The sequence below is a fragment of the Hyla sarda genome, chromosome 8 (genome assembly GCF_029499605.1).
Source record: "Hyla sarda isolate aHylSar1 chromosome 8, aHylSar1.hap1, whole genome shotgun sequence".
Lineage (NCBI taxonomy): Eukaryota > Metazoa > Chordata > Amphibia > Anura > Hylidae > Hyla > Hyla sarda.
Window position 1 is genome coordinate 80,471,083 of NC_079196.1, and position 24,824 is coordinate 80,495,906.

Consider the following 24,824-nt stretch of genomic DNA (forward strand, 5'->3'; position numbering starts at 1 on the left):
AATAAGGAGTAAGAATCCAACTTCAGCGCTGTGCATAGGTGTGGGAGAGCTCCCCCTGGTGGTGCAGTGCCTCCTTCTTCTATATAAGAGCTGGAACAAGCAGAGAACTCACAAACACACACAGAGAAGTGAGAGCAGCCTGGGTCTGTGCATCCTCAAGTCCAGGACTAGGGTAAGCAGAGGGGGACACTGGGCCAGCATTAAGGGGGTAGAAAAGCGACTCCTCCCACTGTCTTGTCACAACTTGTCATTCAGCACAGAGAGAGTTAATTGAAACTTAAAAAAAAAAAAAATTATAATAATAATAATAATAATATATATATATATATATATATATATATATATATATATATATTTATATATACATTTGGAAGTGGTAGAACATAGGATCTAATGTCACCTGGGTACGGCTAATAATATTATAGTTTATATTTATTATATTATTATTTTTATTATTATATTTGTGTCTAATAACACTGGTGTGTGATGGCTATCTGCCTGCAGCACGTGTTGGGAGAAGTTATCTGTAGCTGCACACTTGTCACTATCCTGACAGCCTCTGATGCACATGCAAGTATACAGAAGTATACAGAAGTCTGTATTTCATAGTGTCTCCTACAAGTTTACATGTATACATGCTGCAGTTTTTGCTACTGAGTTATCGCAATGTCCTTTGTGCTTGACATACACCTTAGTACCATTACCTGTTCTGGCTGCAGGATTATACATTTTGCTGCTGTTCAGCCCTTGTACTATAACTATTAGACGCATTAGTCTAGTCTACTTTATATGTGCATGACCCATGCTTAACTCTTAGCACCCTGTGGCCATTTGTTGGCCATTGTGAGCCTCACATTAGCCTGTGCCCCCTTGCCTTGCTACTCCCCGCTTGAACTTTGCAGCTCTTTTAGTAAATTGGATAAATATAATAGGATAAAAATAATGGACACAAATCAGGCTCCCCAGACTGCCCCCTAACCTTTTCTGTCTGTGTACACCCTTTATAAGAGAAAAAAACGCACTCACACAATTCCTTACCCAGTGCTTTGTTTCCCCCTTGTCTTTTATACCTAGGGTTGTTTTCACACTTCGTTGTGATGCAAATCGGTTTTGCATTAACTGTCATTATTTTTGTATACTGTTGTTGTTTTCTATTTTATTTTTATTCCGTGATGTGTGTAATGATGCCGCAATTACATGTATAGATACCGGCTCTGATACATAATCCTGTTCTATGGATGCTGTCACTTAGAGGACTTAGGACCATGTTATGGGCGTGCTTACTGCATTCCTTAAAACTTTTCTCTAGTTCATTTTAAAGTGTAGCCATAGGGGGTCAATGTGGACAAAAATAAGATTTTTCGACAGGTATGGCTAATATGACGTACATCAGTGGTCTCCTAACTGTGGACCTCCAGCTGTTGCAAAACTACAACTCCCAACATGCCCGGACAGCCAACGGCTGTCCGGGCACGTTGGGAGTTGTAGTTTTGCAACAGCTGGAGGTGCACCGTTTGAATACCACTGAGTGAGCATGTTCACACGCTTACTCCACTTTTGCAGACTTGAACTATTGAAATGTATCAGTAAATTGTAGAATTATTAACAAGTGTTAAGTTTTTATTGAAAGTGCTACTGTATGAAAAAATGTACATCCATATTCCATTGTTCTTACATACCTGGACCCATTGCTGAAAAAGAGAGTGATAGGAGTCAGAGTATACACCAGCAAATACAGGAGGGGTAGTGTATTAAACAGAATTGTAGAGGTATGAACAAGTGTTGAGTTTTTAGGAAGAGCCAGGTTCTATTGTTCTAACAAACCTGGACCCATTGCTGAAAAAAGATGGTGATAGGAGTTAGAGTATACATTGGTGTGTACAAATACAGGAGGTGTAGTTTCCTGTATAGAATTTAAGCACTATGAAGTATTGAGTTATAGGAAGTGCTGATTTATGGCATTTCACATCACAGACCCCTTTTTTAGACCCATATCCCATTGTTCTTACATACCTGGACCCATTGCTGGAAAAGGGGAGTGATAGGAGTTTGAGTATACACTGGTGTATGCAAATACAGGAGGTGTAGTTTCTTGTATAGAATTGTAGCATTATGAAGAGTGGAGTTATAGGAAGTGCTGATTTATGGCATTTCACATCACAGACCCCTTTTTAGACCCATATTCCATTGTTCTTACATACCTGGACCCATTGCTGGAAAAGGGGAGTGATAGGAGTTTGAGTATACACTGGTGTATGCAAATACAGGAGGTGTAGTTTCTTGTATAGAATTGTAGCATTATGAAGAGTGGAGTTATAGGAAGTATTGATTTATGACATTTTGTATCACAGACTTCTTTTTTTCTTTCTTTTTTTTAGATCCATGTTCTATTGTTCTTACATACCTGGACCCATTGCTGGAAAAAGGGAGTGATAGGAGTTAGAGTATACATTGGTGTGTACAAATACAGGAGGTGTAGTTTCCTATATAGAATTGTAGCATTATGAAGTGTTGAGTTATAGGAAGTATTGATTTATGGCCATTCACATCACAGACCCTTTTTTTTAGATCCATATTCCATTGTTCTTATATACCTGGACCCATTTCTGGAAAAGGGGAGTGATAGGAGTTAGAGTATACACTGGTGTGTACAAATACAGGAGGTGTAGTTTCCTGTAAAGAGTTGTAGCATTATGAACAAGTGTTGAGTTTTTAGGAAGTGTTGATGTATGACATTTTACATCACAGACTCTTTTTTTTTAGACCTATATTTCATTGTTCTTACATATCTGGACCAGTTGCTAGAAAAAGGGAGTGATAGGAGTCAGAGTATACGCTGGTGTGTGAAAATACCAGTGGTGTAGTTTTTGTTTTATAGCTATTGTGTTGAGTTTTTCAGTGCTGAATATTGTCATTACACATCACAGACTCTTTTTTTTTTTTTTTAACATCCATATTCCATTGTTCTTACATATCTGGATCCATTGTTGAAAAAAAGGTAGTGATAGGAGTTTGAGTCAGAGTAAACACTGATGTGTACAAATACAGGAGGTTCTGTTTCCTATATAGAATTGTAGAATTATGGACAAGTGTTGAGCTTTTAGGAAGTGATGATTTATGACATATCATATCACAGACTCTTTTTTTTTTAGACCCTCATTCCATTGTTCTTACATTCCTGGACCAATTGCTGAAAAAAAGGGAGTGATAGGAGTTTGAGTATACACCAGTGTTTCATTTATGACTTGTTTGGATTTTAACCCTGAAGTGTGGCATTGTTTAGGTTGGCTATGAAAGAGTTAAAAGAGTGCAACCTAAATCTATTGTCTGGGTGTTGCTCTACATCTGCACAGGTAACCTAAGGAGGGAGGGGAGGATGTGCTTCTGTCATACTGTAGAGCACGTAATCTCCATTAAATTCCAGCCCTAAAAAGTGGGCCAGCAGTGTGTTTGACTTGGAACCAAGCAAAGGCTTGTTTAGCAGAGGTGCTGACAAGACAACCTGCAAGTGATTTGGCAAGTCGGAAGACGTACATTGCTTTGGAATTACTAACACACGTCTAAGCGCAGCCATATCATGTATAGTTTCGCATAGATATATGAGATAAAGAAATTATGATGATCTAAATTTTCCGCACATGGACAATTGGGTGACACAAGCCGGCAAGTTGGAATTGAATAACAAGTGAATATACAAATGTAAACAGTGTGGGGAGCAAGAACAGTCCGTAGCTTCTGTTTTCTATAACCCCATTATAGGTAGCCAAAGGGTTCTCTTCCTTGATGTCATATCATCCATCTAATGCTTATCTTGGATCAGTTTAAGGGAGATTACTATGATCTGTAGATTTCCTGGGCCATTTAACCTATTTTACAACGCATTGTACAGAGAGGAAATCTAGGAAATGAAAAGCAGGGCACTGCCTTATAAACAGTTTTTATAGGGACGCAAATAGGCCATGGACAGCTGCAAACTGCAGTAAAGTATTTGGGGACAAGGTTTTTGGTTGTATATGTAACATGCATGATGGGGTGTGGGAATTCTTACATCTGTGCTCTGTGTTAGTCAGAGGTGACCACTATTACAGAGGAATGACTACTGTATCATGTATGGTGAATCAATGTCAGATACATTGTAACAACCAGTTCCTGTTATTGTTGATTGTTTTGGATGTTACACACATCCTGTTATTAATATTAACACTGATATTGTTCAACATTAGTATCCATAGATTTTGAGGTGGCTACAGGATTTTAGTTTCACGGTAGTAGTAATAAAAATCTATCAAAATGTTCTTTTTTTTTTTTAAAGGAAAAATACCTTTTATTCCAAAAATACCAACCATGAAGTTCTACTACTAAGCTTCATAGACTGTGTAAGCCTGTGGTGAATATGGAGTCAATGAGAATCTTCAGGTCAACCTGCCAAGGCCAATTTCTAACTTCAGAGAGCACAACGAATTATGAAAAATGAGAAAGGAGACGGAGTTTGTCTTTAAAATTCTGAAGTAAAATAACAGGAAAGAGGAATGTGAAAGGGGAGAGGCAGGAATCTAAGCTGATGAAAAAAGGAAAGAAATGAGAGGGAGTGAGAGAGAGAGACAGCAGGGGACACAACACAGAATAGTTGCTGGGTTTCTATGAGGTGGATGGAATAAAGAGCTCACCAGGGTGCCTTATTACCCCAGTTTCGGGGAGGATCATTTCTAAAGGGCATTTTCTGACATTTTACAAGAGCCAGCTCAGTGGAAGTGGGATTAAGAGAAGGAATGGAACTGTGTCAGGGAAATACAGTAACATTATCAGGATAGTGTGGGATTTAGTTACATTTTTTTCTTGTGTTTGTACTTTTTGTTTCCTGATGCAGTTTTTGCAATTTTTAGAGTTTTACAGTTTACAGGTTGTACCTGAAAAACCATACTGCATTGCAAATCTGGGGCAAATCACAGTATTCCGCAGAATTATTCTGCATGAAAAGTTCAGGAAAATTTACAGGACATTGAAAGGGGGATTGCGCTGTCCCATTCACACAGCAGAATTTGCAGAATCCAGAAAGCAGAATTTCCACTGCAAAATTTCCGCTACGGAAGTTCTTCTTTTTGGGTTCTGCAAAAATATTGAGCACATCTTTAAATGTTGCAGAATACTAGGCAGAATCCCCTTTGAACTCAATGAAGCTTAGAATTTCGGCTGAATTTTGCGTTTTAAACGCACAGAAATTTTGCCCGAATACCGCAAAACTGCAAAAATTCCCCGGCAAGCTTTGAGCGGAATAGAAGAATTTCTGCAGTGTGAAGGCCCCAATCACATGACGGAATTTCCATGCGGAATCCGGTGGAAAACTTCAGTTAAAAAATTCTACTACATGAAGTTAATATTGCAGTGAATGGGATTACCTCTACCCTATTCACATGGCAGATTGTTCCCTGCAGAATTTCCGCTGCAGCATTTTTGCATTCCAGATTCCGCAAAAAGAATGAAGACGTCAATTCTTTTTGCAGAATTCCATGGCAGAGTCCCTTTGAAGTCAATGGGACGCAGAATTTCGACTGGAATCTGATGAGCGCAAGAAATTCTGCACACATTTCACCCAGCATCGCAACACTCCAAAAATCCACTACCAGCTTGGCAGAACAGGTTCTCAGCGGATGCACAGAAATTCCGCAGTGTGAATGGGGCTTAAACCGTATGCAGTTTTTTTCAGATGCAGTTTTGATGCACCTCAACTGTTGCATGTGAAAGCACCCTTGATTATTTTTATCTATTTATTTATAGCCTACATAGAGGGGGTGGACCGGGGCGCACCCTCGTCACATGCGTCTTTAGGGCCGACTTGAGAAACCTAAATTCACTAAAATATACACCACCTCAATAGGGGGTGTATATTTGTGCCCCTGGCACAACTGCAGCCATAGACCCCTTGGCTTTACTAAGAGGTGTCCACCTCTTAGTAAATATAGAAGGCCCGAAATGTGCGATGCACCAAAACACAGTCCATAATAAATGTCCCTCCTTGTCCCTAACTACTGATCCACCTTAGTTTAGTCTTCCCTTCAGCCTATGGTACCATAAGGAAAGAATAAAAGATGGTTGGGGGGACATATGGGGAGATTTATCAAAACCTGCCCAGAGGAAAAGTTGCCCAGTTGCCCATAGCAACCAATCAGCTTGCTTCTTTCATTTTGTAGAGGCCTTGTTAAAAATGAAAGAAGCGATCTGATTAGTTGTTATGGGCAACTGGGCAACTTTTCCTTGCAGAGGTTTTGATAAATCGCCCCCATAATCTCTACTTTTCTCTATGTGGTACTAAATATGGGTTGATGTCACCATTCTACCAGTTGCAAGAGAGAATTCCTAATGTAGACTTTACATGAGCGTTCCATTCTCAATAGTGTCTTTCGGCTACAAAATAACCATGTAAACAATGGGAAGATGACTCATTTCTATTATTTTTATTATGATATTTTAAGGCGGATATCATTTGGTATTCTTATGTGCTGCAGATCATCCACTAAAAGAAGCTCATTGAAACTAGTGTTGAGCGGCATAGGCCACATTCGAATCTGCGATATTTTGCGAATATATGGATCAATATTTGTCATATTCGCGGCCTTTTTTTACTATGCGCCATAAAATTTGCATGCGCATGTGCATTCACCATAAAATTTGCATGTGCAATATCGCATGATAAAAGAGCTAAAAGAAGGGAGGGATCAATATACGTGAATATTCGCATATGCAAATTTTTGGGGCCGCTCGCCAGTCCGACACAGTAACTTGTATTGGAGCCTTGTTTACACCACAAGCTGGAAGCATGGAGGGATGATCACTGTGATGTGTACTGTGAAAATAAAAAATGTGAATATTCGAAATATTCGAATATGCGATATTCGCGATAAATATTCGCATTGCGAATATTCGCGCCCAACACTTATTGAAATGTCACATTGAATGGGAAAAAAAAAAAAAAAATATATATATATATATATATATATATATATATATATGTACTATAGCCACTGCTATATACTATACCTTGTGTGGTTATTCTTATTCCTAGTCTCTTTTACAAAACCGGATACGGGTCAAAAATGAGCCGGCCGGAGTCACCGTTTCACTCCGGTCGGCTCATTAAAGTAAATAGAGTTCAGCACTGGTCTGGCTGGGGTACGGGAGCGCCTGGTCTTCCCCTCCCCCAGCCGGATCCGGCAACCGTAATGTAAAAATGAAGTGTGAATGCAACCTTAGGGGGATATTTATCAAAACCTGTGCAAAAGTTGCCCAGTTGCCCATAGTAACCAGTCAGATTGCTTCTTTAATTTTTCAGCGGCCTTGTTAAAAATGAAAGAAGCAATCTGATTGGTTGCTATGGGCAACTGGACAACTTTCCCTCTGGACAGGTTTTGATAAATCTCCCCCATAGTTCTGGCATCTAAAAGCTGCATTATAGCAGAGATAGACAACAGCGTGGTTGAAGATAAGGAATCCGAAAGTAAATATTAACTATTATTTCCAAACCAATACTGACGTCATCCGCTTTGGTCCATTTTAGTGAGGGGAGGTGTGGTTCAGACTACTGAAGTACAATGTAAAAACAATTAATGGAGATTGATCAAAACCTGGGAAAAATGAAAGAAGTGATCTGATTGGTTGCCCGTAGCAACCAATCAGAGCGCTTGTTTCATTTTTCAGAGGCTTTTTTTTTAAAAGAAAGAAGCAATCTGATTGGTTGCTATGGGCAACTGGTCAACTTTTCCTCTGGACAGGTTTTGATAAATCTTTGCCTATTACTCTGGTGACTACTTTGAATCAATATAGAAGGGGTAAAGAATAAGAGGAACAATGACCGAAATGAAAAACATAGACATACTCTATTTAATGTGACATTTTTATTCGGTTTTACAATACCAGTGTGAAAATATAAGTTCCATTCCATAAAGGGAGATACATAATGAAGTAAATGGAACATACTATCCTGGGTAAGGTGGGGGTAGTATTAAAGAAGATCTGTAGGATAAGTTATAGATCGCGGGGGGGTCCGAGCGCTGAGGCTCCCCGGGATCTCCTGGACGGGCAGCAGCAGTATACTGGAAAGGGGGTGTTCCGTCCCTGCATGACGCGGCAGCCGACACACCCCCTCCATGTACCCCATAGAGATACGTGGAGGGGGAGTGTCTGCCGCGGCTTTCTGCTGGGGACGAAACTTCACTTCCTGCAGACTGCCGCGGCCCCATCCAGGAGATCCTGGGGGCCCCAGCGCTCGGACCCCCCGCAATCTATAACTTATCCCCTATCCTTTGGATAGGGGCTAAATTATTTTGCACTGGAGTACTCCTTTAAAAGGGTAGTTTATTGTTTTTGCTCTGTTCTCCTGACTTGGATTGAAACCATGTCACACTTTTTTTTTGTCAATTAAAACTAGGAATCCTAGTGCCCAATTGTTATTCAGTCGTCTCTTTTACACATTGAAGATTATAGCCTTGACATTACAAGAGGGATTAAATACCCCCCTGGTTATGCACAAAGACATTAAGAACCTACTCACCCAAATTAGTCAGTGTTCCCTACTGTGATAAAGTCCCACTACCTTTTGTGTTTGCAGGAAGACTATAATCTGACAATACACTTACCTTTCCTTAATCTCATTTGGACAAACCTGTTTATCTCGGCCTCTTTTGAAAGTAAATTCCACAATTCGATCATACACCTAGCTGGTTCACTCAGATCAGATTTCTATTGTCCCGAAACCAATCATAATCCCGGCCTCATTGTCCTGACTGACAGAGACTGGAGTTACTAGAGGAGCTGGTAACTCCGCTTCAGATCCTTATTGTCAGGACGGGGACATGTGACAAGGTAATTATTACTTAGGGGGACTATGTTTACACTTAGTTTGTATGCAGATGGTTTCTTCCTAGGAATTACAGTACAAGTCTAGCCTGCAGCCCTAATAAGATGCTCTTTCATTGTCTTTCTTTTAAAATGGAATATTAACATATATACAGTGAAGAAAAAAAATTGTAAGTTTGTCCACTGACAAAAAAAATGACCAGTCTATTATTTAAACGGTCCATTTATTTGAACAGTGAGAGACAGAAAAAAAAATGTAAAACATTTAAAATAATTTATGAATTGATTTCAATTTTGAAATTAGTATTTGACCCCTTTGCGAAACATGACTTAGTTTTGTCGGAGCAAACCCCTTGTAGGCAATCATAGAGGTCAGATGTTTCTTGTAGTTGGCCACCAAGTTTACACACATCTCTGGAAGGATTTTGTCCCACTTCTCTTTGCAAATCTGTTCCAAATTATTAAAGGTGTAGTCCATCCCTAGACATCTTTGCAGATCTGTTCCAAATTATTAAAGGTGTACTCCATCCCTAGACATCTTATCCCCTATCCAATGGACCCCCCCCCCCCGATCTTACTGCTGTACCCAGCATTTGTATAGAGCATCAAGTGCAGCGCCGGAAGCTCATGACTAGTGTTGAGCGGCATAGGCCATATTCGAATTCGTGAATATTCGCGAATATATGGACGAATATTCGTCATATATTTGCGAATATTCGCATATTTGTAATATTGGCGTTTTATTTTCGCATAAACGAAAAATTCGCGAATGCGAAAATTAACATATGCGAAAACTTAGCATATACAAAATTAACACAAGCGAAAATTCGAATATGCGAAAATTAGCATATGCAAATGTTCGCATATGCGAAACTTCGCGCGGCAGTATTACAGCCTTCTTTACACCACACAAGCTGAAAGCAGAGAGGGATGATCACTGTGATGTGTACTGTGAAAAAAAAAAATTACCAAAAAAATAAAAATTACAAAAAAAATAAAACGAATATTCGTAATTACGAATATATAATGCTATATTCGCGAATATTCGCGAATTCGCAAATATGCGATATTCGCGAATAAAATTCGCATTGCGAATATTCGCGAGCAACACTACTCATGACGTCACTGCCACGTCCCCTCAATGAAATTCTTCCCATAGACTTGCATTGAGGGGGCATGGCCATGATGTCACTAGGGGGGGCGTGACCGTGACGTCACGAGCCTCCGCCCCTTATCGCCAGTCATCGTGCTCAGTGCATTGGATGTATGGTGTGCCGCAGCCGAGATCGTTGTGTTTTGGGTCATGGTCGGCTGGAATGCCCATGTCCTTGGCTTTATGTACTACACTGATGAGGCCGAGGACAGTTCACTTCTCTTCGTAGCACCTTGCCCCATAGCATAGCACATCCTTGGAGTCTTTGGCAATGCAGTCAAGGCTTAAGGGCCAATACCACCCTTTGTTATTGGGCCAGCAATCAGCCTAAGAATAAGCAATTACCTATAGCATGACCTATTGCAGAAAAGGGTTTCATGAACAATCTAGTGATCAATCCCATGGCTCTCCCCATTTAATTCTTGCCATGTAAAGGCCATATGAGATTGATGCTTGTTTACTGTGTGGGGTCAGGTCATGTATTAGGGTCTTAAGGGTTTGGTTAGGTATTGGACTACCTGAAAGTGATAACACCCAGATGACTCCTAACTAGTAAAAGGCACACAGAATTCACATAGTAAAACTGGATTTTTATAGGTTGTGCTGCATCTGCAGATATATACAGGGGAATCTTGGCAAATATGGGCACACAATGTATTTAGAGGACAGAAAAGACCTGACAGGTTCCCTTTAGTAAGATTGTCCAACCCTCTTTCTCTTGAAATATTTCATGGTGTGGTATCTTGATACCACATTGTAGACAACCATCTATTCCACGATCCATCCTGTTTTGTTTTAGAGAAGTCTATGCATGTTGCTGGTTTGTGAGCAGTTACCCCTGAGGAGTGTTGGTTCCATTTTTGTATAGGGTTTTACTAAACTTTCTACTAAAATGAATGTCCATAAATATACCGTAACTAAAGTCCTGAGACTTGTTATATAATGACAATTTATTATAGACTACTTTTAGGAACTCCGACCTCCACATTTTTTAAACCGACATCCTGTCATAATACAAATATTTTGTCATATTTCAGAGCAGTCATGACATTTTATTTGTAAGAGTACAATGGAAACGTGACTGTATACATAGGCAGAGAAAACAAAGCATTGAATAGTCACACCAAGCTGACAGCAGCTTCTTGGCCTTAGGATACAGAGATAGGAAGGCCCCCTGACAGTGAGGGCACATGAGAAGCTGCTAGGTTTGCCACGGTCACCTTTTTGTAAAGATTTATCAGCAGGCAGCGTGGTAGGTAAGCCACTTTGAAGAATGGTGTGAAAATCTGTCTTTTGCTTTTAACCTTTCTGAACTAAACATTTCACCCCTCCCAATCCCATATGTTGTTTTTTACCTGAAGAGAAGTAAGTGTATATACTATTAAAGGGAGAAAAAAATGTTTTCAAATCAACTAGAGCCAGAAAGTTAAACAGATTTGTAAATCAGGTACAAAAAGACAAAACGTATGTGCACTCACCGCTCAGCGGAGACTGTAGCATGTAGGGGTCCGGTTCACCGGGAGCTGGATCTCAGCGACGGCGCAGGATGTATGGCGCTCAGAGGCTACGCCGGCAGTTTCGCAGGTGAGTGCGTGCTTCGTCCGGCCTCACGAGGCCGGACGAAGCACGCATTCACGTGCGAAACTGCCGTTGTAGCCTCTGAGCGCCATACCTCCTGCACCGTCGCTGAGATCTAGCTCCCGGTGAACCGGACCCCTACATGCTACAGTCTACGCTGAGCGGTGAGTGCACCTACGTTTTGTCTTTTTGTACCTTTTTTGATACTTTACATTTGTATGTGTGCACCCCGCAGTAGACACGAAGACAAGTACCGAGGTTTGGTTACATTGCAGTTCAGGTGATATATGCCCTTAGTGTGCTCTCCCCTTTCTTGCCTGTGTTTATATACCAGCATTGTAAATCACTTCTATTTAAAAATCTTAACCCTTCTAGTTCTTATCAGTTGCTGTATACGACAGATATACTACAGAGAAATTTGTGAAGTTCTTTCCAGTCTGACCACAGTGCTCTCTGCTGACACCTCTGTCTGTGTCAGGAACTGTCCAGAGAAGGAGAGGTTTTCTATGGGGATATGCTTCTAATCTGAACAGTTCCAGACATGGACAGGGGTGTCAGCAGAGAGAACTGTTGGTAGAAAAGAAATTCACTAATTTCTCTGTTTTATATAGCAGCTAATAAGTACTGGAAGGATCAACATTTTTTTTAATAGAAGTAATTTACAAATCTGTTTAACTTTCAGGCAACAGATGATTTGAAAACATTTGTTTTCTACTTGTTTCTACCGGAGTTCCCCTTTAACTGGGAAAACATAGGACTCTATATCTGCGGGCTAGGAGAAGCAGCAATACGCAATGTAGTTACAGGAGTATTTTTGCTTTTAGAATCAAATTGTTGAAAAATATTTTATTCTTTAAAAACTTGTGACACGTTCATTGGACATTATATTAAAGGGGTTCTCCGGTGCTTAGACATCTTATCCCCTATCCAAGGGACCTAGCGCGGCACCCCGTCACACCTCCGCCCCTGTGTGACATCACGCTCCACCCCTCAAGCCTATGGGTGGGGGCGTGAGCTATCACGCCCCCCATCTCTCCTGATCAACAAGAACATCCGGCAGGCCGAACAATTATGTGTTCTCGATGAAGAGAAGAGGGGTAATCCACTGCCAGAAATCTTTGGTGGGAGCTTATCTTTCTTAGAACAAGGGATGGGCAGCTGAAACACAACATCACCCGAACCCTTCTCGGAAGGTTTTAACCCCTTAAGGACTCAAGACAATTTTATTTCTACATTTTCATTTTTTCTCCTTGCCTTCTAAAAATCATAACTCATATTTTCATCCAGACTAGTATGAGGGCTTGTTTTTTGCATGACCAGTTGTCCTTTGTAATGACATCACAAATTTTACCATAAAATGTATGGCGCAAGCAAAAAAATACTATTTATTTGGGGAAATTGATAAGAAAACCTCAATTTTGCTAATTTTGGAAGGTTTCGTTTTCATGCTGTACAGTTTACGGTACAATAGACATGTTTTCTTTATTCTGTGGGTCAATTCGAATAAAATGATACCCATGATTGCATACTTGTCTATTATTATACAGCTTAAAATAAATCGCTAACTTTTTAACCAAATGAGTGCGTTTAAAATCCCTCTATTTTGCTGACCTATAACTTTTTAATTTTTCCGTATAAACAACAGTATGAGGGCTCATTTTTGTGCAGTGATCTGTACTTTTTTTTAATACCATATTTGCATATATAAATCTTTTAATACATTTTTTAGAAATTTTATTTGGAATAAAATGTTAGAAAAAAAGCATCGATTTTGTCCTTTTTTTTTTTTTTTTTTTATGTTCACGCCGTTCACCATACGGGATAATTAACATTATATTTTAATAGTTCGGATATTTACGCACGCGGCGCTACCAAATATGTTTATTAAAAAAAAAATGTTTACACTTTTTGGGGGTAAATGGGGAAAACTGACAATTTACATTTTTATTGGGGGAGGGGATTTTTCAATTTTTTTTTAATTTTTTACTTTTTTTTACTTTTACACTTTAATAGTCCCCATAGGGGACTATTTATAGCAATCATTTGATTGCTAATACTGTCCAATGCTATGCATAGGGCATAGCACTCACTGATCAATGTTATCGGTCATCTTCTGCTCTGGTCTGAGATCGACCCAGCGGAGGCAGGTGAGGGGACCTTCATCTGCCGTTCTGGATGAACAGATCGCCGAGGTATTGATCACGGCATCTAAGTGGTTAATGGCAGACATCCGCACGATCGCGGATGTCGGCCATTACCGGCGGGTCCCTGGCTTCTATCAGCAGCCGGGACCTGCCGCGCATGACCCGAGCATCGCTCCGATGCCCCCGGTTATGTATAGGACGTAAATGTACATCCTGGAGCGTTAAGTACCACCGCACCAGGACATACATTTACGTCCTGCGTCATTAAGGGGTTAAACAGTCAGTCTGTCCCACCAAAGTAAGGGGGTTCAGCTGAATTTCAACTAAAATGTATGGGGACCTTTAAACAAGCTTCAGGCAGATTGGATGCTAAGTGACTCTTGTGCGAGCTGTCATGGCAGCCATGTTTGTTGTCATCCATCACTCCCACAAATCTAGACAGAAGGCCTTCTAGGGGGCTTCTGCCATTTCGATTTATCTTGATATTTGCAAGAATAAAACCATTTTTAATAGAAACAGATGGATTTGTGACTGAAATGAAGAATCAGTTCTATTCTGGAGTTCAGTCAAGGTAACTCATTAGATTTGACCATGGAAATCCCTTCTAACTGGGAGATGTTTAGGATTTTCCACTTCACTGTATATGAGGAAGTATACAGTATGTTTATATGTAATGAAGACCTTTAAATTGCCTTTCATGATTAAGACATGTGTAGAACATATGGAAGCTAGTAGCGGCTTAGGAAATGGATCCTAAGGATGGACTGTGATTTTTTTTATTGTCTGTAATTTCCCAGCATTTTAAGTGATGTACCATGTAAGAATGACAGGTAGTATGAATATTATAATAAGGTTATGATTTATACCTTTATAGTGTTTTTAATAATTCTGTGCAATTAAGACATGTAAACACGATGGTGAAAAGCATTCAGTTGCTGTTACATTGTTTCAATGAGCTTATCCTTTATTTTTTTTATCTAAGGTCTTCTTTCATGGTCTCGAGTCTAATAGACAATTGTGTGCATGTTAAATTAGGAAGGGTCAATTTCCATTGTATGTGTACAGAGAGATGGTGCGGATGTAATCCTGCCCTCTTTATCTGTCACTTTAAGGATTCCATATCCCCTTTAATGTCCTAATCCATTGGGCACACAGGGCATACAGTCAGGGATGTCAGTGGTGGAAATAAGATCAGGAGATAGGGGTAAATATATCACATAGTGGAAACGCAATGGGGTCATACATTAAATGTGTTTTAAGAAGGGGAAAAAAATTAATATTTTTGAAAATGTCAAGTCAGTTTCTATAACAATTCAAGTAATAATACTCCATCATCATATGCTTATTACGTAAAAAAGGGGATCACAAGATGTCCCATCTCTGAGATTGCCAGGAAGCAGCTTTAATATTTTATAGAAGATCGCAGCAACTATTTAATTTGCTTGCAGCGCCACCTCGGGGAAACGAAAGCATTACATCATGCCTAGTGTAATGCACAGATGTGCCAGATCCTTGATAGGCATATATAGCCTCTCTACTTGCTCTACCTAATAGCTGTTAGTCCTAAACAGGGACCCCGCTCTATTAACCAAGAATCCCCCAAATTGGTTTTCAGTAATTGCAAATGTAAACCTCTGGATAGGATTGTTTTCGGACTAGGTGCACCCACTCTTATAGACTTTCATGGCAGTTACAACCCCCCACAGCCACCTTTAAATTCACCATCCCAATTGTGCCTTATCTCCTACTATTATTTATTCATTCATCTTAATATTGCAAAAGGATTTCATGTAAAGTGATTCAACTGGTGTTAGTCTACACCTGAGGAGTAACATAATAAATCCCATGGTTATAAAGCCTTAGACTATGAAAATCAGGTCAGTGTCAGAGGCAGAGGAGCTATATCAGGTCACTGTCACAACCTGCTGAGTGACAACCCCTGACTTCACCTAAGGAGAATACAGATGTTAACCCATTAATTGCATAGTATAGACTATACCCCCTGTCGTCACACTTGCTGTGCTTGTCCCACATGTTTTGATTGGGGGTTGGGGGAGGGAGGGACAGAGGGCATGAGCTTATGCACATGTGGTTAAGGGTCATTTAGCCATCAAAGGGCACGCGTAAAAAGAAAAGCAGATCTGGGGTCACTTTAGGCTGATTTCCTGTTGCTTATTTAAGAGGAGTGCGGTTTGTTAAGTCTTGTAGTCTTCAGAATTCTGATGTAGTTTTTCATGACATAGAACTGTTTACTAGATAGTTAATATCATGAGCACTTTACAAAATATTAGCCTACAATTCAACATGAAAATGGTGAACATGAATGATTGTCTAGACCCGTCCAAGTCTGGTCACACACAGCAGAGGTTTATAGTGTGCATTATTTTCTATAAGTCTATTGTGACATTTTGAGAAGAACTACACATTGTTCACTGCTCCACATCATATCAGTGACAGTATTGGTGAGGGTTGGGGGTCATAGTTTTGGAATTCTTGGCAGCAGCATCTCGTAAAATTAAAAAAAAAAAATTAGCAGTCCAGTTAATTCATGATATGTGATAGGTAGTATAGGTTATAGACAAGTACTGCTTTTCTTCATATAAAATGTAACACTTCTTTATTCAAATATATAAAAAATATTTTTGGGATTCTATTTCAATCCTCCTAGCAAGGTAATATGCAGTCATATTTAAGGTGGAAAAAGGTAGAAACCAATGTGTTTTGGAGCTTTGAGTTATGGCTATAGTAGCCCAAAAAGCGTTGATTTCTAGCTTTCGCCATCCCCAATATGTCTGCATTTTACCTTGCCATGAGGACTGCAATGGACTTCAGAGATTAAAGAAAAGTAGTGCCAGTCAATAACATCTACTTACCATTGAAGAATCTCTAGGACTGTGCATCGGGCATGTAGGTTTGCTGCTGGATCTACGACTATTTCATAATTGTGATACATTGTAAAATACCATAGTGATGTAAACATGACCTGCAATTTCCTAAGCATTTAATATTCCTTACTTTATCAATCCTCTACATCATTTCACATCATCTCTCATTTTACATGAGCTCTGTAGATATTCCTTTTAGACATCTCTTGTCCAGCAGGTTTTATTTAGCAGGGGCTACTGTAAATTCCTGGACGGGAAATGAGGTGGAGAGTATCTGGTTTTCACATTGCCTTCTGCTTTGATCTCCATAGCTATCATGTGTAACATATTTGGGGACAAGTATATTTCTCAATCTGTACATCTGTGTGTCTGGCGACCATGCTTCCTATTATGCCAAAGACATACCGTTAATACTTATCATTTCACATTATTTAGATGTAATTGTTCGGACACATGAATGAACTGTCTACACAAATATATTCTAAATATAACAATAAAGCTTAGTAACCCAGCACATTACTGTTTAATTACATGTAATACATGTAATTTAATACCATTTTGATGATTTTGTCTGTGTTTTCTCTCCATCTTTGTAGCCTAAACACACTTATTAGCTGGTTATTCTGTGAACTGATGCAGGAAACTATTTTGGATCGTGTTGAAATACTGTTATTTTTGCAGTGCTTTCTGCTATTTTTATGTTTCTGTTTTGTCAGGCCATTGTTGGTTTTGAGTGTCTGGGACCTAATGCTGTTGTCAGGGACCTGTCATGTCAGTAGTTACAGACTTGGCTTCCATGGATTATAGGAATTATAGAAAATAGGCTGGTAAATCTGACTTTTGTAAACTTCCCCTCCAGGTGCAATTTTTAGCTGCTGGTTGCCTAAGCATGCTAGGGCTTGTAGTAACAGCACTGGTGGAAGACATGGTTCACCCATCTCACAACATTTCTCATACCTAAATTAGTAGATCTTAGTATCAAGGATTTGTGGATTCAGCAGACTAATATGGCATTTCAAAATGCTAGTGGCTCATTTTCTGACTGATTTTCAGTTCAGTCCAGATGGGATACGGCAGGAGGTGCTTTTGAAATTCTCCTGCCGTATCCAGTTGCCGAATCTACAAATCCTAAATGTGAATGCACCCTTAGTTTTGTACAAATATTTGACTAAATGAATAATTTTTTGTGCACTTGTGTATAAATCACACCATCGCAGTGCCACAGTCTAACCATGTTTGTTTTTATCCCAACAGGTTGTATTCCCCATTGACCTTTTGCACCAATGAGTGCTGCAGACTTTGTTGCCGCTATGGATTACATGGACAGCATGAACTCCAGTGATCTCAACATCAGCTGCACTTCTGTAGACTGCATTACCCTGGAGTCTGTGTCATGCCCGAATACACTGAACAGGAGTGCTCTGCTATACACTCTAGCCATTGTCCACATCTTTATTTTTGTTATAGGACTTTTGGCTAATTCTGTAGTCATTTGGCTAAATCTCCAGTCGAAGACTACCGGCTACGAAACTCACTTGTACATCTTCAATTTAGCCGTGGCTGACCTCTGCGTGCTTCTGACCTTGCCGGTATGGATTGTTTCATTGGTCCAACATAACCAGTGGCCGATGGGTGAGATGACCTGCAAAGTGACCCACCTGATCTTCTCCATCAATCTCTACAGCAGCATTTTCTTTCTTGCCTGTATGAGCGTTGACCGCTATCTGTCTGTGTCTCTACGTGGAACCATTAGCAAACACCGGAGACAGATTATACGACGGCTGGTTTGTGTACTTGTCTGGCTTGTTGCCTTTGCTGTCTCGCTCCCAGACACATATTATTTAAAAACCGTGTCCTCTCCAGTTACTAATGAAACCTTCTGTCGCTCCATGTACCCAGAAGATACATTCAAAGAGTGGCTACTGGGAATGGAAATCCTGAACATCCTACTGGGTTTCATCATCCCATTTATAATCATTGCGGTCTTTTATTGCCTGCTGGCATGGACTCTGTCATCCTCATCGCCTTCTTCATTGTCATCATCATCCTCATCATCTGTGGACCAAGAGAGAAGAATCAGTGGAAGGCTCATTGTTTCTTATGTAGTAGTATTTATGGTGTGTTGGTTACCCTACCATATTATGGTGCTATTGGATGTATTTTATTTCTTACACGTGCTGCCCTTTAGCTGCTTGCTAGACAATTTCCTCTACGCTGGCCTTAATATCACCCAGTGCTACTCGCTTCTTCACTGCTGCATCAACCCAGTCTTGTATAGCCTTATTCACCGGAACTACCGCTATGAGATCATGAAAGCATTCATATTCCGTTACTCGTCCAAAACTGGCCTCACCAAGCTCATTGACTCCTCTAAGGTTTCAGAAGCAGAATATTCAGCTGTGGAGCAAACTCCCAAGTGAGGTACACCAGAGACTGCCGCCACCGCTCCCCAGTATAGACTGAGGTATCTGGGATCAAACTCATTCGCATTCCTGCCAGCGCTGGCAGATGAGAGTAGAGTCTTCAGGCTACAAGTACGGCTTAATTGATAAAGCTGGCACTTCACCAAGCTACACGTCCATCGCCAAGAGAGCACAAGCAAACTAAGACTGTGCAGCAATAATAGCTGTGACCAGGGATTTCACTGCTTGTCTCCAAACATCTGCTGTGGAACCGTACTCTAAATAAATGGCACTAAAGAGCATGGACGTGTGGTCATATCTCACTTAATTTTCTATTAGAAAGGGCATTGCCTGTTTATCACTTAATGGCCATAAAATGGTAAAACCTACTACCCCTCCTATGTCTACAAGACACAGCCTTCCTGTCAAAATAAGACTTTCAGCCAAATATTACTGAACTGGCAAATGCTGTAATAAATACCCACAGGGAAAATCCAGTCCATTGATATCCTATCAGCTGCTGCCTTTGTATATATGTAATATAAAACATCTTTTTGTAAAGCACATATAAATATATCTATATTTTTCTATAGCTTATTGTATTTAAAAGCCAATTTAACTGGCAATTCTTTGTATTTGAAATTCAAATACATATGGAGATATATATATATATATATCTCCATATATATCCATATATATGTATTATCTATATTTTTGAAGGGTTATGATCATTGAACATTGCAAATGTTACTGTTGTTTTTTTCTATATCTACCTTTGGTGGTTTTGCTAATACACAAAAGTACACAAAAGCTCTTTTAACCATTAAAGCTTTGTACAAACAGTAGTCTTTGTTATCTGTGTGAATTTCGGTGTGAAAAGTGTCTTGTGAGAGTATTAAACAGAAGTAGCCTCTGTGGGACGACTTGTTCTGCTAGCCAATGGGCAATGGTTCAAATAGAGCTTGCAGTGGAGGAGACAAATGAGATCCCTAATAGAGAATGGATGGTAGGAAGATGCCCAGAGAGGAGATAAAAGGAGTGTACTGATGAGATGTACAATGACTGTAAACCTCCAATAAATCCAAGACTTAATAAGAGAAAACAAGGCATGCCCTCCGCTTTGTGCCCAGGATAGGGCATTCATCAAATTCTAAGAAATCACCGTATTCTGACTCACCGACTGTTCAGATATTTTGGTACAGAATTCCTTTTACTTGTCATGACATCTTGCCAAAGCTATAGTTAGGATTTCATAATATACAGAGCTCAGATATTTGGTAGACATCCCTCAGTGGCCTTGCAGCAAATATACGTGACCGATCACCAAAATGTAATGAGTAGGAACAAGGATATGCCTATAGCACAGATATACAGAAATGCTGTGACAATCTAACAACAAGCAGGTTTTCCTAGCACCAAACAACATTGCACATTACTGCATGGTAGAATCCATGACATGTATGGACAAAAGAAATTGTCGCTTAGCTTAAAGCATTACTGAAATTTAAATGAACTTTTGACATGTCACACAGATATGTCAAGAGATAAGGTCGATGATTGTTAGATATAGCCAGGTGAAGCACATAGCAGCGTGCTTCACTCCCCGACTCGGCATGCTGTCCAACTGATTACAGAAGATTTTCCACTTTAGTCTATGGCGCCTTCTCCTACACTGAGCTGCCGTATGCTTCACCCGGCTGAAACTACGGATTTGAGAGGGTCTTAGCACTGAGACCCCAGTTAATCTTAATTTTTTACATGTCTGTAATGCATTAAGGGGAAATGACGGGGGGTCCACCTGCACTAAACTAATAAACTAAGGTATTAATTACCCAGATCCGCAGTCCAGAGATACCTGTTGTATTAGCCTCCATTGCCAATCTGGAAATGGCTGGCTTTGCGCAATGGAGGTGGGACCCGACATAACCCAGCATGGCATGCTGGTTTCGCTCGGTCATGCCTCCATTGCGCAAAGCCAGCCATTTCCAGATTGGCAATGGAGGCTAATACAAAGTGTATCTGCCAAACCGGACCACGGATCCGGGTGATTCATCATTGAAATCTGGTTCACTCAGACTTTAATCCTGTGTATTGGGTTTAGTGTGAGTGAACCCATTGTCATTTGCCTTTTAAACCAAAAATGGATTTTCTTGGGTTGGATTTGGCCTAAAAAACCTCAACTCTGAATCTGCAGCTACCTCTGTGTCCCCAGTCGAGCCTGTTTCCATGATGCCATGATCACATGATTCTACTATCAATTATGCGTTTCAGCAGTTACATCCATCACATGATGTCATTGCAGCAGGCCCAATGGGGGACAGTGGAGTAAGGGTGGATCTACATGTGAGTAAAAACAATTTTTTGTATTTAGGCCTGAAGACTGCATTATGTTGTCATAATATGTCTCACCTATCCACTAAAAAGGTAATGAATGTTAGAACAGTGAGGGTCTGACCTTGGGTTCCGCCATCAATTAGGAGCCGGCTTCTGTTACTCCCATTGTGTTATATGGATCACACCTGCGGAACTGCCACCCCATACACACTCTATATAACAGACAGTCTTGAATAGAAACACAGATGGCCGGCACTGCTCGCCTTTCACCTCCCACTCTCAAGGGTCAACCACCACCACTGATGGTACTCTACTTATAGGAATTGAAGTCCTCATTCAAATCCCCAATATGGCTATGTTCACATGGCAGAATGTCCGTGCAGAATTCCGTAGGAATATTCCGCATGGACATTCCGCTGCGGCAGAGTCCCTTTGAATTCAATGGGATTCTGCTGCACTGTTCACATGGTTCCAACGTCCGCAAAAAGCATAAACATGTCTTCTTTCTGTGGATCTATCTTAGAAATGCATTGCCATCTATACAATGGCTCATTTCCGAGCGGTCCTAAAGGCCGACGGATTCTTCAAATGTGTCCACAAGTATTTTCTGTGTGGACATTCCACACAAATTACGCAATGTGAACATGGCCTCTAGAAGAAAGTGGCACCTACCAGTTCTTTTGCATCTTAATTTATTCTATCAAAGTGCAAGTACAGCACTCCCTCGGTCATGGGCACCAATGTGAAATGCTTTAAACAGAGACATAAACCGTGTAGGATCCCCCTAATGGGACATATTCCATACTAAAGACTAGAAGAGTGTTTCCCAACCAGGGTGCCTCCAGCTATTGCAAAACTACAACTTCCTGCATGCAAAGGCTGTCCGGGCATGCAGGGAGTTGTAGTTTTGCAACAGCTGGAGGCACCCTGGTTAGGAAACACTATATTAGAGCTGTAAATGCGGCGCTGGATATGTGTCCTCCAGATTGGGGAATCTGTTAAAACGAAAACAGATATATAACAGATACCCCAATTTATAGATTTTTTTTTATCTTAATGAACTTTCGCTTTTTTATCCTCATGAACTGAATTCTCTTCTTCCTAAGTATATAATTTTGTCACATAACCTTGGCCAGGATTATATTTAATCGTCAATAGCAATTGCGGAATGAAAAACAACTCCAGCTATTCAGAGTGACAACGAGAAGATGGGAATGTGTGACAGTCTGTCTCTGACAGCAGTGACTCTGTGTACCCATAATACATACACGCAAGTTCACACTAAGTCCTGAGAAAACAGACCTCGCCTGTAATGTCTGGTTTCCTTGTGACCTCGGAGCACCTTGCTCATTACTGGACTTGTTGGAACAAGGCTCCTTACTCAGACCTACATAGCTACCCCCAACCTCTAATGAATTCCAGACAAGGAGAGTGAGACAGAAAGGGTGGAGGGATCAAACACCTCACCCCCCCCCCCCCCACACCCCAAGGCGAGGAGCACCGGGTAGCTGGGTGACATCTATAGAGATCCTGACAGGCATATTGATTAGACAAGTGACAAAGTCATGTACCGAGACCGACACGTGGTGGTACAAAATGAGGGAAATGAAACAAAAGCATAAAACAGTTCATTGTGATGATAGTAAGAGACAACTGCAATAATTGAGTAATTAAATGCACATATAAGATATATATTGATAGATAAATATATAGATACATACGAAAAGATTGCAGCACACGTAGAGTTCCATAAAGTGCAGTGTTTATTGTGTCCTCACAACATAAGGTGCGACTTTTCGGAGACCTCTCATCTCCTTTCTCAAGCATGCTTGAGAAAGGAGACGAGATGTGTCCGAAACGTCGCACCTTATGTTGTGAGGACACAATAAACACTGCACTTTATGGAACTCTACGTGTGCTGCGATCTTTTCCTATGGATTTAAGCTGGATTCCCTGACCAGGAACCCGATGATGATGTGCACCTTATACGTTGGTCTGTTGGGCGGATGTGCTGCTTATTAGGATTTCTAGATATATAGATAGATATCCAAAGAAAGAAGCAGCACAACCCTCAATATCTTTGGGTGTATTGGGTGTCAGCAGAAGTGTGCAGTCCAGGTAGCTAAATAGCCAATAGTAAAAAAAGAAATTCTGCAGCACTCCGAAGTAGGAATTCAAAGGTGGTTTATTGTCCCATATCAGAAATACAGTGGTCCCTCAACATACGATGGTAATTCGTTCCAAACGACCCATCGTTTGTCGAATCCATCGTATGTTGAGGGATCCGTGCAATGTAAAGTATAGGAAGCTGTACTTACCTGTCCCCGCCGCTCCGGACCAGGTCCTCACCGCTCCCGATGCTGTCCCAGGGGCTCCCGATGCTGTCCCGCTGCTCCGCTTCTTCGCGATCCTCCGGCTTCTTCCGCATCTTCTGCAGGGTCCGGGCCTCGCTTTCTGGTGACGTTATTACGCTGCTGCGCCAGCGCGGCGTGCGTAGTGATGTAATAACGACGCCGGAAAGCAAGGCCCGGACCCTGGAGAAGATGCGCAAGACACCGGAGGATCGCGAAGTGGACCCGGAGCAGCTGGAATAGATAAGTGAACCTGCCAGGGATGCTTAAACTGCTATCCGACAGCAGCTAAAGCATTTTGCGCTGTCGGATAGCAGTTAATGCGATTTCCCCGACATATAAAAGCATCGTATGTCGATGCTGACATCGACATGCGATGGCCTCTGAGGGGCCATCGTATGTCGATTTTATCATATGTCGGGGCCATCGTAGGTCGGGGGGTTACTGTACAGCGTTGCTTGAGCATGCTTGAGAAAGCCAGCAAGAGGTCGGTGAAACGTATCTGTGAAATGGAACAATAAAACATCTTTGAATATCTACTTCGGAGTGCTGCAGAACCTCTTTTTTGCTGTTATATGTTTATGATTATGTATAGTAACTCATCACAGCACCTTCTCAGGTAGCGTGCCCTAAGATCAGCTCTGGCTCCAGTTACAAAGTCTCAGAAGCTGATTGGAATTGCTGCCAAGCCAGAATTCTCCCCAGAAGGGAAGAGGAACCATCTGCAGACAGCTGTACCCCGAAACAGCTGTCTGCAGATGGGTCCTCTTCCCTTCTGGGGAGAATTCTGGCATGGCACAAATCCCAATCATCTTCTGAGACTTTGTAACTGGAGCCAGAGCTGATCTTAGGGCACGCTACCTGAGAAGTAGTGTTGAGCGGCATAGGCCATATTCGAATTCGCAAATATTCGCGAATATATGGACGAATATTCGCCATATTCGCATATTAGTAATATTCTCATTTTATTTTTGCATATGCGAATATTCGCGTATGCGAAAATTAGCATATGCGAAAAATTTGCATGTACAAAAATTAGTATAAGCGAAAATTCGCAAATGCGAAAATTAGCATATGCAAAATTTCGCATATGCGAAAATTCGCACACCAGTCTCACACAGTAGTAT

General features: G+C 40.8%; 1 protein-coding gene across 6 annotated transcripts; it reads left to right on the forward strand.

Annotated features, from left to right (window-relative positions):
* Positions 1-118: 118 nt before the first annotated feature.
* On the forward strand, positions 119-19,851 carry ACKR3 (atypical chemokine receptor 3). 6 transcript variants are annotated; one of them, XM_056535512.1, is made up of 2 exons: positions 119-172; positions 17,865-19,851. In XM_056535512.1, the coding sequence occupies exon 2, from the start codon at positions 17,894-17,896 to the stop codon at positions 19,028-19,030; it is 1,137 nt and encodes a 378-aa protein (XP_056391487.1). In that variant the 5' UTR covers positions 119-172; positions 17,865-17,893; the 3' UTR covers positions 19,031-19,851. The 6 variants fall into 6 exon arrangements, with proteins under 6 accessions (XP_056391487.1, XP_056391493.1, XP_056391488.1 ...); XM_056535518.1 differs by lacking the exon at positions 119-172 and adding an exon at positions 2,435-2,454; XM_056535513.1 differs by lacking the exon at positions 119-172 and adding an exon at positions 7,387-7,492.
* The last annotated feature ends 4,973 nt before the right edge of the window (positions 19,852-24,824 follow it).

Bases quoted from the DNA above. Each gene is read 5' to 3' on its own strand.
- ACKR3 (XM_056535512.1), top strand. From the start codon at position 17,894: ATGAGTGCTGCAGACTTTGTTGCCGCTATGGATTACATGGACAGCATG.